The sequence below is a fragment of the Adiantum capillus-veneris genome, chromosome 25, assembly GCF_014529385.1.
Source record: "Adiantum capillus-veneris isolate H3 chromosome 25, ASM1452938v2, whole genome shotgun sequence".
NCBI lineage: Eukaryota > Viridiplantae > Streptophyta > Polypodiopsida > Polypodiales > Pteridaceae > Adiantum > Adiantum capillus-veneris.
The window spans coordinates 104,193,738-104,209,591 of NC_140955.1; the positions used below are offsets into that span (position 1 = coordinate 104,193,738).

The following is a 15,854-nucleotide window of genomic DNA, read 5'->3' on the forward strand; positions in this document are numbered from 1 at the left end:
GAAAATCATTTGGGTTGGTTAGATATTAGATTTATGACATAAATTCTTTCTTTCTCCAATCATTCTATTTTTGCAAGGTACTTAAGTAGTGATCTATCAAGAGCCGTTGACCCTCATATAGTTTCTTTGAAAAGGATTCAACTGAAGATACAAAGAATGCATGATTACTCTTTGCATGAGAAATGGTGTAAAATTTGTGCCGACATCACCTCCCTCAACAATCATGTCCTATTCATCTTCATACCTTGCCCTAGATAGCATATCTTCATACCTTGCCCTAGATAGCATATCTTCCATTGATTTCCCTTTCCTATAATATACTTAAACTCGAAATTCAAAGACTTTATGTAGGCTATCCATCAAAGAATTGCAATGTCAGGAGTTGAACCATTTTGTAATCATTTTGAGACGAGGCAAACAATTAGTTTTGACAACCATTGATGTCCATATCAAGTACTCCTTGTCACATCCCAATGCTTTGACCACTCTCCAAAATTTCCTTTTTACTTGTGCATAATTTGAACTCAAAACCTTGGCTCCAAACCTGACCACATACCTTTTTGCTTTGTCATCATCTTGGCATATTTCCCATTCTATCCCTATAGGACTCATACCCACTATCACAATGATAGGTCTTTCACAGCATATTCTACCTTTCTCATGGTTGGTGATGAAAGAAGTAGCTTCTTTAGCTTCCTCATGGCTTTTGTGTGCTCTTATTCCCATTGAAACTTATGATTATTTCTCAACAACCTATAAAGAGGATCTGCTACATGTGCATAATGTGGTATCCAAATAAGATAGAAGACGCAGGCACCAAGAAATATTCAAACTTCGGTTACATTTTTACATGTTTTTGATTGCACCCATATTTTTTGGACAAGGCCTTCTACCACAAGGACCACACATATACCCCACAATCAACACTTCATTAACTCTAAATACAAACTTTTATCTTGATAGGATAAGATTAAATTCTTCCAACCTTGACAAAATCTTCTCAGAGTCTTTGATATGGTTTGCAACAAACTTACGGCACCCCTTCAAATCTATAGCTTCATCTTTGTCTTTGTCTTCACATATTTTGATAGGCACATCATCAAGAAAAGGCAATGTGATTTCATGTCTGAAGTCATAGGCACATCTTTGTCTCTTTCTTCACATCCTTTGATAGGCACATCATCAAGAAATGGCAATGTCATTTCATGTATGAAGTCATGTAGAACCTTGTTCATCCCATTCATCATATGTGCACCTGGATTTGTTGCTCCTTGAGGTAAGGTAGACATCCTTACCATTCTCAAAGGTTTTTTTTTTGTTGTCAAATATCTACTCTCAAAATCTAGCTGAAATTCATTGTACCCAGAATAGAGATCTCCCATTGAGTAAATTGACCTTCTTGCAAACACCTCTGTAAATCCATCCACTATTGGTCCTGTACCCACATTTTTTATAGTAACCTTCTTTACCAATTTCATGTCTTTGATGAGACACAAAGCTCCATCAAAATCCTCAATCACATCATACATTTCCATAGAGCATACTTCCACAACGTGGATTCCAGCTTCAATGCTAGAATCCATTAAAGCCTCAAGCTCAAGCATAGTATCTACATGAGTAACTTGTTCAAGGAAACCTGAAATGCATTTAGGTTATCCTCTATGAAACCATTTTCCTTCATGTATTTCTATACATTATATACATATTGTCATGCACTTCTTTTTATATCCTCAAGATTTATGAAAAATATTGACCCATGCTTTACTAATCCCTGAAAACCTATAAAAAAAGCTTCTTCTTTCTTTGGGTCAGGCGAGAACCTTTTTCTTCTACACAGCTTGCTTCCCATCTCTACTCTTTATCGTGGAATAAAGTAGAACCATCATCCAAGACCTTTTTTTCCATGCAAATGGCTCTAATGTATGGGTTTCCAAGGATAAGAGGATAGGTATACATCTCTTGCACACACAAAAATTTCTTATCTTTGACATTACCAATGCTCCCTTTTACATTTGAACAAGCCCCATATAGATCTCTTGATGAGCTATTTGCAGCTCTAACCATCATCCACGGTCTACATCTATCGACCACTTGGCCTTCATGAAAGACTCTTGGACATAAGATTGATTTTGGAGCCATGATTTATCAATGCAACATGTGTCTCCTCTCAAGATCATCCACCTTGACTAAATTTTCCATTGTAGCTCTTTCCCAATGACTTTTAGAGTAGTGGATTTTATGGGAGGCTTCATCTTCATCTTCATCATCATCATCCACAAATCTAGCATGCATATCTATTCCAGAAGATTGGTGGAGTCCTAACACACTACCATCACATTCACTCTTTTGTACATGTATCCCTTGTATCTTTAGTGGTTCTCCTTCAGCCTGAAATTGTGAAGGAATAGACTCGGTGAAGGTTTTCCACCTTCTTTTTATGATATCTATAATTGTTTCATGGAACTCACGTTTAGCTATGCAAAGCACTTCACCCAAGGTAAAATCAACTTTGCTATCCAAAATCCTTTCCTCCAATACCTGCTTTAAGTTTGTGGCAGCTTCAATGTCGGATTATAGTCTATACATAAGGCCTTGTTCTTTTTCTTTTCCTTTCTCTTTCTTCTTTCTTGTAGATTCTTCCTCCATAGGAACCTCAAGAGGAGGAGGAACCTACAGTGAATCCTCGTAAGAAGGTCTAGGATCCTTTCTTCCTCTAGGTCGTGTAGCCCTTTTTGAAGTAGAGGGACCTGTATCTCCATTATCACATCTACGCCTTTCTTCCTCTAGGTCATGTAGCCCTTTTTGAAGTAGAGGGACCTGTATCTCCATTATCACATCTACGCTTTTCTTCCACAATTGCTTCTTGTTATGGAATTTTGCAAGATATTCAGGACCAATAAAGAGTCCACAATATCATCCCAACATGTGGTATGGTGTATGCAATCCCTAGCTTCGTGTAATACCTGTTTAGTCACCTTCCCTTTTTCAGCTGACGCCATTGCATATAACCACAAGCTATCGACCTCCTCAAAAACATCATAAGGAGGCTTTGACCATTTCTTTGGAATCAACTCTATCTTTCCCCATAGGTATCATCTCCACTATAGAGATGGCATAACTAGTCCTCCATATCTTTCACTAACTTTTGCATACCCCCTTTTACAAAGTTAGTTCCTCCTGGCATACCTATCTCCCGCAGATGGACCTTCCCTTCCTTAAAAACCACAAGATCTCTTTTCAAAGCATCATTGAAGCTATTACAATCCCTTTTTCCATGATCTGTGCTATAACACTATATGCATATGCTCACAAATCCTCCTTTTCTTTGGGATTTCTATCCAACAGGATTTCCTTTCTCTTCAAGCCTCATCAGCTTTAACTTCATTTCTTGCATACTCTTAACAAACTCATTAAGCATATAATTAAACTTTTGGACTCAAAACAATAGGATCTAGTTGAATCTCAGACACACTAGAGGTAGAAGTAGCACCATTCACCACCGTCTTATCTTTACATTGTTGCCTCTTAGCAAGTAATGGGACAACATCCTCAACCTCTTTCCACTCAACCTTTAGACCATGTTTTGTATTCTTTTCTTCAAGAAGTAGCTCTAATTTTTCTTGGAGCTCAAGACCTACAACATGAAGGAACAATTCAGTCTTTTCATTATCCAAAAGTAGCTTCTCTATTCCTGATGATAGTTGAGCATAGAACCGCTTAAACTCTCTCAACATCTTAGTGATGTGGAAAGTCCTTCTTCTGGATTTTCAAAACATTCCGGAAAAATTCTTTTTGTAACCCTTTCAAAGTCCTCCATAAAGTATTCCTCCTCTAGGGATAATTTAATTTTCCCCCAAACTCCTCCATGCTCCTCCTAGATTGCCCTTACATGATCTATAATCTCAAGGACCACAACAAGATCAAAACTACAAATCATGTCCATCTCTGGAACCTATTGTAAGGCTTCATCTCCTTCACATAACCACAAAGATACTTTGTGACATATCTCGTTTAAAACTGGCCCATTTTGTTCACAATAGCTTGAAGTGATTTGGTTGCTGACACCTCCCTTATTCCTCCAGCATGGTGTTGTTGCATAAACATAGCAAATGCTTGAAACATTTGCATTCTTCCTTCATCAAAATGCATTCCCTATTTATCTTGTTGATACATATATTTAATTATTTGTATTTAAACCTTTGAAAACAATTTTTTGAACCACAAAGATACTTTGTGACATATTTCCTTTAAAACTGGTCCATTTTGTTCACAATAGCTTGAAGGGATCTGGTTGCTGACACCTCCCTTATTTCTCCAGCATGGTCTTGTTGCATAAACATAGCAAATTCTTGAAACATTTGCATTCTTCCTTCATCAAAATGCATTCCCTATTTATCTTGCTGATCCATAGATTTAATTATTTGTATTTAAACCTTTGAAAACAAGTTTTTGAACCCTCACCCTAGCTGCTTTGCATTGGGTTCACCAAGGAATGTCGGGAAGTGTGCGGTCTAGCTGGGAAGGTGTGTAACCTTTGGTTGTGAGAGTTCGTGATGAGAATCACAAACACTTTGTGAAAATGTATTTATGGAAAATCACCAACCCTCTTCCTAAAGATGGTTTAAAGCCTAAGAGCCTTCGTGAAAATATAGTTCACAAACCTTGCTTCCTATTGTACATGTACTTGGAATTTTCTTGTTTTTGAAAGCGAGTTCATGATGGAAGGATCACCAATTCACATCCAATTTTACTTATAAAGAGCAATGAAAAACACTAAATTTTTAGCCATGAAACCTCAACTCTCATACAAGCTCAAATCCCATTCAAAACCTAAAACTCTTTCATGGAATCATGTAGCCTCGCACCCAATTACATAATCGTAACTTCATATAGTTGGAAGGAATACAAAAGCTTCCACCTTCACGATGATAATTTTTTGTTTTTTCAGAGATTTAAGAGCTTTTATATTGAATCCCACACACCATTTTGATGAAGGGAAACCCTAATTCACTCTTTTACAAGCTCAGATACAAGATTGCAAAGAGGCGAGACTGCTCTTTACACATAGATTGAGCAACCATGAAAGGAATTTCACAGAAGGAGAAAATTGCAGGTTTTCTCCACTCAAAACAATCCTTGTCTCTCTTCCCACAAAAATCTGATATGATGTGTCAAGTTTTGGGTCATTTTTCCATTTTGGAGCAAAACTAGGTCATTTTCAACTCATGTTTGACCCTGAAAAGACCATTGTTTATGTGAAAAATCCCAAATTGAGTTATAAAAATCCCTAGATGTGTGGAATCACTCTCATAAGCATAAAAAACATGAATATGCATCAATTTTTATTAATTTTTTGTTTTGGATCACTTTTTATGCAATTTTATGAGTTAGTTGCTATTTTTGGCATTTTCCCCCCTTTAATCTTTGTAGGCCAGACAAGTATGCCACCATGAAAAAATTTGACTATGTACATTATAAAGCCAAATTAGGCATCTTATCAAGTAGAAAAAACGTGCAACGGTGCCACATCTAGGGCCATGACTCACCAGATAGTTATGTACATGATAGTGACCGCAATAGCCGCTTCAACATATATCACAATATCTTCATGATTGCTTTTATCTTCATGCATCAAAAGGTATCAAAAGTGAGGTGAATTTTTTTATTTCACATTGTGCACGTGCCACAACATGACAATGTTTGAGGCATAATAAAATGTGAAACAAAAATCACATATATGCGCAAACAATGGAACATTTCTATTAAAAATACATAGCCTTGCTTTATGCATAGATAACCATCCCTTAATGTTTTTCATCAGCATGTGTAACCTTAACGAGTATTTCTAAGTGTTGGGTTGGTAAAGCCCAATGTGCCGAGCCTAAGTGTTGGGAGGCTAGAGACTAACCGAGAACTAACACCGACCATTCGTTCTACATAAAAATAATAAGGACTTATAACCCTAACACTATTGTGTTTGGAGTCAACCCAAACTTGTGTCTCCTGTAATCTTCTCTCTTCTCCATTGTCACACACACGCACAGGCTCTTTCTCGTGAACTTCAATTGGTATCAGAGCTCACGGATTGGGAGCACCATTGGAGCTCGACGGGGAAGCAGACGGAGAAGCAGTAAAAGTGCATCACGTTTTTGCATATTTATTTTGTCCTATCAAAACATCTTCATTCAAGTTGACTCCCATGCTTCTTGATTGGTGTTTTGTCCTCTTCAAATTTGCAGAAGAAAATTTTCTCAAAATCTTCACCGATTTTGAGATATGTCACTTAGACTGCTGCCTGCAGATCGTGAAGTACAAGCTATAGATTTTTACAGATCTGTGATCTATAAAAAAAGCTTATTTCATGTCCATTCCCATGATTCCCAACCGTTTTTGCGTGGTCTAGAACTTTTGCAAATTTTGCACAATTTGAGAGATATTTAGTTTAGACAGCAAAGTGGTCTACTTTCGTCGGTTCTTCTACGTACATGTTTTCATTGCAGATTCTTTTTTCAATCTCTGTCACATACATATTTGATGTAAGATCTTGAGGTTCTGTTAAATCAGACAAACCACCACAGTGGTTACCAAAAAGGGTTTTTGTGGTTGATGTAAGATCTTATGTGGTTTATGTATTGTGATTGAAATATGCAAAGCCTATTGTTGAGGGTCATGCTAAGGTTTTATTGAGCTAGGGGATTCTCAAATGTGGAGATCCTTTTGGTGATATAGGTTTTGGAGTGAGCCCTTGACATCCCCATAGTTTTGTCATCGACATAGGATGTATGTTTATGCGGTTAGTGCAGTATTGATGTGTATTTACTGACCGACTATTGTTGGCATTGTTGTCATTTTATGCGTATGCATTTGATAGTGTCCATCTGGCCAAAGACACTCTTCTAGAGTTGGAGGCAGTGATAGTGATAGTTTTTTAAATTCTATCTTGCCAATTTAGTCACTTTGGGTTCAAAAGTCAGTTTTACAAGGGAGACTCTGCCAAAAGTTTTCAAGTCTTCTATCATCTTTTTAGTGCAGTAGATTTACCACTTTTGTTTCTTGTAGAGTGATGTCTTCATCATCGGAGAACTCTTTGTTCAACATTCAGAAGTTAGATGGCACTAGCTTCCCATTTTGGAAGGAACAAATTTACAATGTCTTAGTACAGAAGAAGCAGATCCGGCTGATATAGATGAATGGTATAAAGCCTGAGGATATGGATGAGTATGATTGGCAGGAGTTGGATGCGCTTTCCATGTCTACCATAATGTTGACATCGTCAAAGAATGTATACTTCAATATGTGAACATGGAAAAGACTAGCTATGAGTTGTGGAAGAAGTAATGTGACTTGTATGAGAAACAAAGTGTAGTATCATAGATTTATTGGATGAAAAATTTAGTTGATTTGAAGATGGATGAAGGCACACCCATGTGCAACCATCTTAATGAGTTCAACACAATTTTTAGTCAGCTTTCTGCACAAGTAGTCAATTTTGACGATTCGGTCAAAGCAACGTTCTTGCTAGTTACGTTGCCAAAAAGTTGGGATATTTTTTTCACAGTCATAAGTAACTCAGCACCTCTTGATGGTTTAACATGTGCTGATGTTGAGGGAAGTTTGCTTATTGAAGAGGATAGTATGCCAAACTTACCAAAAGCTTGATTAGTATAGGACAATTGGATGATGCAGGATATTACTAAACATTTGGTGATAGTTCGTGGAAGATCACCAAAGGTTCTTTAGTGGTAGAACATGGTTCAAAGTCTGGGACTTTGTACATGCTCCATGTATCCAATGTTAAAAACCATATAATTTGTGTAACCAAGCAGCCAAGTGTTTCTTTGTGGCATTGCCAGTTAGAAAATATGTCTCAAAAGTGAATGAAAATCTTGTCTTGTTTTTCTTATGTTCCTGGCTTCAATTTTTGAGGATTTGCAATTTGTGAGCATTGTCTTTATGATAAACAAACACAGACACCACAAAAAAAAGGGAAGCACTCAAAAAAGTGAGCCATTAGAGTTAGTGCATAGTGATGTGTGTGGGCCTGTGCCTAACGTATCCATGGGAGGTTCATTATACTTTGTTACATTCATAGATGACCTCACACAAAAAGAGTGGGTATATCCTCTCAGGAAGAAGGATGAAGTTCTTTAAAAATTTTAGAATTTTGTGGCATTAGTGGTGATTCAGTTTGGCAAGAAAGTCAAGTGCTTAAGGTCTGACAATGGTGGTGAGTATGTCACTAAAACCTTTCAAAATTTTGTGAGGCATGAAAAGAGGGATGACTGCTCCATATAACCCTCCACAAAATGGTGTTTCTAAGAGGATGAATCATACCATACAAGAGAATTTGTGTAGCATGCTCCTCTAATATAGAGTTGCCTAATGGATTTTGGGTGGAAGCGTTAGCAATTGTTGTCCATCTTATTAATTGATCTCCTAACAAGGCTTTAGATTATAAAATACTTGAAGAGATTTGATCTGGGAAGCCACCTTCGTACCAGTATCTTAGAGTCTTTTGGCTGTGAAGCATATTGCTATATCCAAAGGAGTTTCGAAAGCAAGTTGGCTCCTAAGTCAAAGAAATGCATATTTCTTGGCTATGGCAATCTTGGCGAGATGGGAATTGGTTATGGGATCCTGAAGCTAAAAAGATTGTTCGTAGCAAAGTCGTATACTTCAATGAAGAGAAGATGCATAAGAAGCCTATATGCATACAGTGGAGGTCAGCAGAGTTATCTTCCAAGAAGATGGAGTTATTCACAATAGGGTTGAAATGCCTAATTTTAGACAACAAGGACATAATCCTCATGTAGTACAAGATGTTGTTGAGGAACAGCTGGCTCAAGTAGTTATTAGAAGGTCTACAAGAGTTTCAAGGCCTCCTGATAGATTTACTCCCTCATTGGACTACATTATGTTGAAATATTGCGGAGAGTCTTCTTGCTATAAGGAAGCCATGTCAATGGATGACAAGGAAAAGTGGGAAAAGCTATGCAATTAGAAATGGACTCGCTACATAAGAATCAAAAACTTGAAGTTTGGTTTGGTTGCCTAAAGGTAAAAAGGCATTACCAGGCAAATGGGTTTATAAATAGAAAGTTACACCTCATGATAATAAAACGAAGTACGAGGCACGAAAATAAAGGATTTAATAAGCAGCATCAGGGTATTGACTTTGATAAGATCTTTTCTCTGGTTTTCAAGATGACTACTCTACAGTGTGTACGTGTGTTGGTTGCTAAATAAGACATGGAACTTGACCAAATGGATGTCAAGATGGTATTCTTGCAGGTGATCTTCAAGAAGAAGTTTATATGCAGCAGCCAGAAGGTTTTGTTGAGAAGGGAAATGAAGACTTCGTGTGTCAATTAGGTAAATTCCCTATTAACTTCAACGTGTTGGTGATCAAAACCTATGGTTGCTTTTGCCTCACTATTTTTTTTGGGCAAAAAAATAGGTACAAAAAATTTGCCTTTTTGCCATTCTGCGGACCTATCATCAAAGTTTCTACAGTCACGCTCAATATTGATACTAAATACATGTTTTCTTAGTTCCCTTTGGGCCATTCGATTCAAAAGAAGCCATGGAGCATGTCAAAAGAATAATGGATCTCTTACAAAGTGGAACCTTGGGGGCAATGATGAAGTGCTAAATACAACAAACATGACAAAACTAGATTTAGCATTATGACCTCTAGAATCCCATAGAACTACTCAATATCTAGCCAAATTTGTAGTTTAAGATTAGATGTGGTTACTACCTACAATATACACACAATTGGCCTAAGAAACTAGCATTGAGAAAGCTATACTTGATACACTAAAATGTTTCGTATTCTTTAGCAATCAAGAAACTCAACCATCATCATATATTATGCTATATAGCGTATTAGGTCCCCCAAAACTCAGGGAAGATTAGCTTTATGTTATACATGCCACTTACACAATCAAAATTGAATTTGTATATCAAGAAAGCCACCAAAAAAATCATAAGAGTGCTAATTTTGGCCAGAAAACAGGATTATGCAATTCTTGTAAGTTGGTCATAACTTTCACTTTTAACACTTAATTCTCCCTAGAAGAATCAAAACATGTTAAGAACTATGAAGTCTTATCCTCTAACAATCTAAACCTCACAAACATGAAGTTTATAGTGGTATAGTTGCACAAATTTGAGAAAAAGCCAAAAACAGGAACCGTTTTTTCACATAGTTTAGGTTCAAAAATGTTGTGCAAGAGTCGGGTTAATGTGGTGAGATCGATATTCCAAAAAAAAATTCAAGTTTTTTTCAGCTCATAAGGAAACTTTGTGAATATATAGCACCTAGAAATTCATTTTCATAGTCTTCAAATAATTCACGCAAAATGGTCACGTAACGGGACACAAAAGTGCGGAAGGGCATAAAAGTGTCATGTTACCATTCTAGTGTTAGCAATAGCCAGACTCAAGAGCCGCCAAAGACGTGCAAAATGATGGTGAGACTACATGGTGGCGCATAAGGGGACTCAAGATCAACGATGGACCATGGGAGACATCCTACCCTCTATGGGTGTGTGCACATGCGCACACACACACTTCTTCGGTGCACGTGGTGTCAATCTGGCTCTATAATTGGAGGCTCAGGCTCTGCATGCAATAGTAGCTATGGACTAGCTCGGAGTTGAATGGGCTTTCACTATCGTAACACTTCCTTCCAGTGGAATGCTCTCTCTCTCTCTCTCTCTCTCTCTCCATCCACACACCCACTTGAAGGCAGAAATTATTTGAAGGGTTTTCTTACAATCTTTCTCCAATGGAAGAGACAAACGCCTTACAAGCTCCTTCTCCATAAGTTGATACCGCTTTTCATTGACGTTATGGGCATGGAGACGGTTGGTGAGTACATCATAAAGATGGACAAAATCTCTAAATATTGTCTTCATGTAATTGCATGGGAGGTAAGTACAATTACAAGAGCACATTCTTCCTCAAGTGAGAAGACTCTAATCACATACAAGGTTGAGCATATCTCCATATGAACATCCTTACGACTTAGCATTGACTAGACTTTGCAATATCGATTGCCTTTTTTGTCTCATTATGTACATGCAATCCAAGCCTAGAGCGAAAGTTAACTAGAGCATGTCTATCTTTGATGGCTGCTTCTTCAACCTACACAAAAGGCATCGCATGTAGATAGTTTTGGCATGTCTAAATTGAGAAAATCCACATAGCACTACCTCCGACAGTGCCGCCTCGAAGGCGTCGCCATTGTACTAGTATTCTCCTTAAAATTGTCGTATTCAAACTAAAGTTAATGTAAAAGGAAAATTATCAAAATACCGCTAAAATTTGTGGGAGATGCCCTCTTATTTGGTCAAAAATTCCCAAAATGCCCTTCAATTTTTCCAAGATTCCCAAAATGCCCCTCATTAACCTCTTAAAAATCTCCAAAGGCAACGTTTTCTGCAACTCTTCATGGGAAGGTTGGTTCCGTGATAGAAGATCATGGAGCTCGGATTTTAGATCGTATTGTGGACCCTCAAGATAAAATTGATCATCATTTTCATACATAGATGCCTCTATTTGTGAGCTCGTTAGTGAATAGTTTTGTCTAAGACACCTAAAAGATACATCTCTATTGTCAAAATGATTAGACTCTGCACAAATTGGGGCAATCCATCCAAAATTTATACAAGGGCATATTGGGAATTTTGAAAATTTGAGGGGTCACTCCTCGCCAGATTTTGCTAGTATTTGGTAATTTTTCTTGATATAAAAGATGAGGATGAGAGAGAGAGAGAGAGAGAGAGAGAGAGAGAGAGAGAGAGAGAGAGAGAGAGAGAGAGGTTATTGATTAACACTAGCACTTAGAATACAACTATCATCTTTGATGTTTTGTCTTGGTATCACGCGTGTATATTCTTCGCATCATGCTGTTCTAGTCATAGAAACTGAAGGTGTGATTGCTCATATTAGAAGATTTCTTTCATTTAATATGGTATTCCCAATGAATCTATAAATTTTCTTGAGTAAAATAACATAGGCATATTTTACTACTACTCAATATAAGCCCCCAAACTCTTGGGAGTGCCAATGTTTGAAGGTGCAAGAAAATTTTCCAACTTGTCTTGCTCTTAGCAAACATGAGACTTAAAACACTTTCATATTATTGGATGATCCTTCGAACAACTAAAACTTGCTAAAAACATGCAGCATAATCAATTAACCACAATTAAACTCAATTCTTCCTGCAGTCCATTTACTTGTGGAATTCCTGTACTCCATTTACTTGTGGAAGTGGGGGCTCCTTGGGCAGAGGTAGCCCAAAGCACATTGACGTGTATTTTCATGTTTCTTTATGATCTATGGCTCTTTTTCATTTCTGTTCTCCTCTATTGACTGGAGATCTTCGCAAAGCACAAAATCGGAATGCGACACAAGTAGCTAGCATCTACTACATCCGTTTGAGTATAATCAAAGGGTCCCTCAATTGTCGAACGCCTTCCACCTCGCTTTGGTGGACATAAGGTTTATTGTGCCAGCACAACCAAGTGGAGGGGGGCACCATAGAAAAGAACTCCTTGGAATTCATCCATTGCAGCATGAGCACCCCTTTCACTTGAAAATTCAACTAAAGCTGTTCCCTACAATCACAAGAAGTTTTGGATAAATTCTCACAATAATTCCCACATTGTGACTTACCTCAACATCATGAGCTTCTGTGCGGGAGGCACCGAATACCTAGCTAGGTACGATTGGGGGCAGGGGACCGCCGGCCCGGTGGGGGGGCCGGCGGTCCCCTGCCCCCAATCGTACCTAGCTAGGTATGCGGTGACTCTCGAGCAGAAGCTCATGATGTTATGCATTGTATGAAAAATACTGAAAAAAGACTTTGTTTTCCTACATGAGAAAATTTCTAAATATTCTTGTGAATTAATGAAGCAGAATTTCCCCAAGGCTTAGCAAAGACGAAGCAATCCCAGAAAAAGTGAGAATTCTAGTGAGGAAAAACCTGGTGTTCGCCATCTCGATCAAAATGCAAACTGCAATCTAAAACCTTGCCCACCTTCGAGAAATGCTTCTGATGCCAAAACCATACACATCCAAGTAGATTGTTAAATAAAAAGGCCAAAAAACTATGTCTGCATTGTAAAACGCCTTCAATCCCTGGGAAAAGGATCAGGCCATGAACCCAAAGATAGCGCTCCGCTTTCGAGCTTAACATTTGCACCTTTGCAAACCAAACGATGTTGATTCAAGCACAAATTTGTCTATCTCGATAACAATAAGAGATCCAACAGATCAAAGAGACCCACCCTATGGTGAGATGGGCAACTCTCCCTACAATGTTACAACCCCATAAGAATGATGAAAGCCACAAGAATCAAGGGTTTAACCCTCACATTCAAACGATCACACAGACTATTCACAAGCTACTCACTTTCAGAATTTCAAGGCCAATATGGCTGAGAAGCAGACTAGGACGTATGTATAGTTCCTGAAGTCAAATGGAGGGTAGGGATGATCATAGAACCCATAAGATCTCATAGGCTTGTCGATGTCCTCGCACAACATAAGCATACCACCATCACCTAAGGCAACCACTTTCTGCCTTTTAACCATAGCAGCAAGTGTCGCATTCATGGTTCGGCTCTACTTCATTGTGCACAGACATGTGCTTGTGCAGATATAATGCTCGACCTTACAATTTACATGCCCCCCTAGACTAGCAAGATGAAATCGGGAGCCCGAACAAGGGTTTCTTTGAGACCACTCAAAGTTGTCATAGGCGAAAGAAGCTGCACTGCTGTCAAGAAGCAATGATCGTTTTGGCCCTCGCCGCTTTACAAACCTTGAGCATTGATTCTGATACGTCAGGACCCACATTGGACACATATACCTTCCAACTCCTGCCTCCTGGTGATTCTTGTCTTCCTCTTGGGGTCTGCTTGACAATTTGCATAAACAGTCGACCATTTAGTGGCAGACATTGCGGGCGATTGGGAGTTGTCATATGAATATGGGCTGCGGTTTCTCATCTGTATAAAAGTGTCAATTGTCAAACAAACATCTTTCCACCGCATTTTTTGCACTACCTTCGAGCGCTTCCCTCCTGGTGATTCCCACCTCTCTCTTGGGGTCTGCTTAACAACTCATAAAAACAAACAACTGATTAGTAGAAGAGGTTGCGGACAGACGGGAGGTGAGGGATTGAATATGGCTGCGGTTTCTCATCCGTGAAAGCGTCGAACCAAAATATTTGCACCACAATATTGCCGCACTACCTTCGCACTCCTCCTTCCTGGTGATTCCTGTCTACCTCCTGGGCTCTGCTTAGCGATTCACAAAAACAATCTACTGATTAGTGGCAGAGCTTGCAAATGGTTAGGCGCAGACATGAAACAAACTTGTGTGCAGACGCATATATGCGTGCATGCCCACCTTCCATGCCGATAAAAGGAGAGACATATACATCAGGGAAAAAAACGACAGAGAGAATAAGCTTGCCTGGCCACGATGCCCACCATTGCTAGAGGGGTTGCGGCGAAGCTTGTGGCTGTGGCTGTGGCTACGGCTACGGCTGCGGCTGCTGCCCAAGCGATGAGGCGTAATGTGGTGCGTGCGATTGGCAGCATCAGCAATGCGCTTGTTGGAGGCAATGATGTCGTCAAGGCTCATGTTGAGCGGGGACTCGTACATGCCGGTATCGATTTCCGCCATTGCTACCCCGCTCTGCTCTGCACAGTTGGACGTTCGAAACGTCGAGACACACGAATAGCTGCACCCTATATAGCGTTTGGCCTTGTCATCTAATTTGTGGAACTTCCCCTCAAATTTCAAAATTTCCCAAAGCAACCCCCATAATTTGTCAAAAATTCCCAAAATACCCTTCAAATTTTCCAAAATTCCCAAAATACCCCTGGTTGTGAGAGTAATTCACCAAAAACAAAAAAATAACTAAAATTTGAGTTGGTTATGTAGGCTTTGGAGATAGACATAATTGCCTTTTTTTGCGAGGTAATTTGCAAAAAACTACATGCTAAGCACTCAAAAACTGATCTCAACTGTCAAACAAGAGTAAAGACTAGAAAATCTTGAGGAATCCAACAAAAATTGATACAAGGGTATTTTGGGAATTTTTGAAATTTGAGGAGTATATTTGGAATTTCCACAAATTAGATGGGTATTTTGGTAATTTTTCCTTTATATAAATTCCCTCAAATTTCCAAAAATTCTCAGAATAATGTGGTGTGTGGGTGCTTCTTGGCCAGACAAGCCCAAGTGTAGAGGGTCGTGTGTGTGCCAAGAAGATCACCTTTATTTAATATAAGGGGTTGCACATGTGTGTGCCAAAAAGATCCCTTTATTCAGTGTAAGGGGTTGCACACGACCCTCTACACTTGGGCTTGTCCAACCAAGCACCCACACACCAAATACACTTCTTGTGCTCCATACTCAAACACGTGGTTCACAGTTTCGAAGAAGAATGGTGCTCTATGCTTCATCCAAGATATGCAACCAGTGAACAAGGTGACATTGGAAATGTAGTACAAGTCCAATTGTGGATAAGTTTGTAGAGGCGTTTGTGTAATGTCTATTGCCCGCAGAGGAGCAATAAGCATTACGGGAATGAATACCCTCACACTGCCCTACATTATATAAACAACAAAACACATGAAGGCAAAATAGAAGACAAGTCACAGAAAGAGAACACCATCTTCTTCATTGATATGCAACCGAACACAGAGTACAAGAGGGTACTTAATAGTAGCGACGCTCAAATGTGAAAAACCACGGCGTCGCTATGGGCGTCGCTAAATTACAAGTAACTTAGCGACGCCTATAGTGACAACGTCGGGGCTAAAACAAAG

General features: G+C 38.9%; 1 protein-coding gene across 1 annotated transcript; it reads right to left on the reverse strand.

Moving 5' to 3' along the window:
* Positions 1–12,186: 12,186 nt before the first annotated feature.
* Positions 12,187–14,743, reverse strand: LOC147425414 (uncharacterized). The gene is made up of 6 exons (XM_086500193.1): positions 14,491–14,743; positions 14,268–14,312; positions 14,079–14,123; positions 13,835–13,927; positions 12,995–13,063; positions 12,187–12,626 (listed from the first exon to the last, which is right to left on the reverse strand). Exons 1-6 carry the CDS (start codon positions 14,701–14,703, stop codon positions 12,513–12,515), a joined length of 579 nt encoding a protein of 192 aa, XP_086356319.1. The 5' UTR covers positions 14,704–14,743; the 3' UTR covers positions 12,187–12,512.
* Positions 14,744–15,854: the final 1,111 nt, after the last annotated feature.

Bases quoted from the DNA above. Each gene is read 5' to 3' on its own strand.
- LOC147425414 (XM_086500193.1), bottom strand. From the start codon at position 14,703: ATGGCGGAAATCGATACCGGCATGTACGAGTCCCCGCTCAACATGAGC. The intron at 13,928-14,078 runs GTAGTGCAAAAA...ATTGTCAAGCAG, and splicing joins CAGGAGGGAAGCGCTCGAAG to ACCCCAAGAGGAAGACAAGA. The intron at 12,627-12,994 runs GTTTTTCCTCAC...TTGTGATTGTAG, and splicing joins ATCGAGATGGCGAACACCAG to GGAACAGCTTTAGTTGAATT.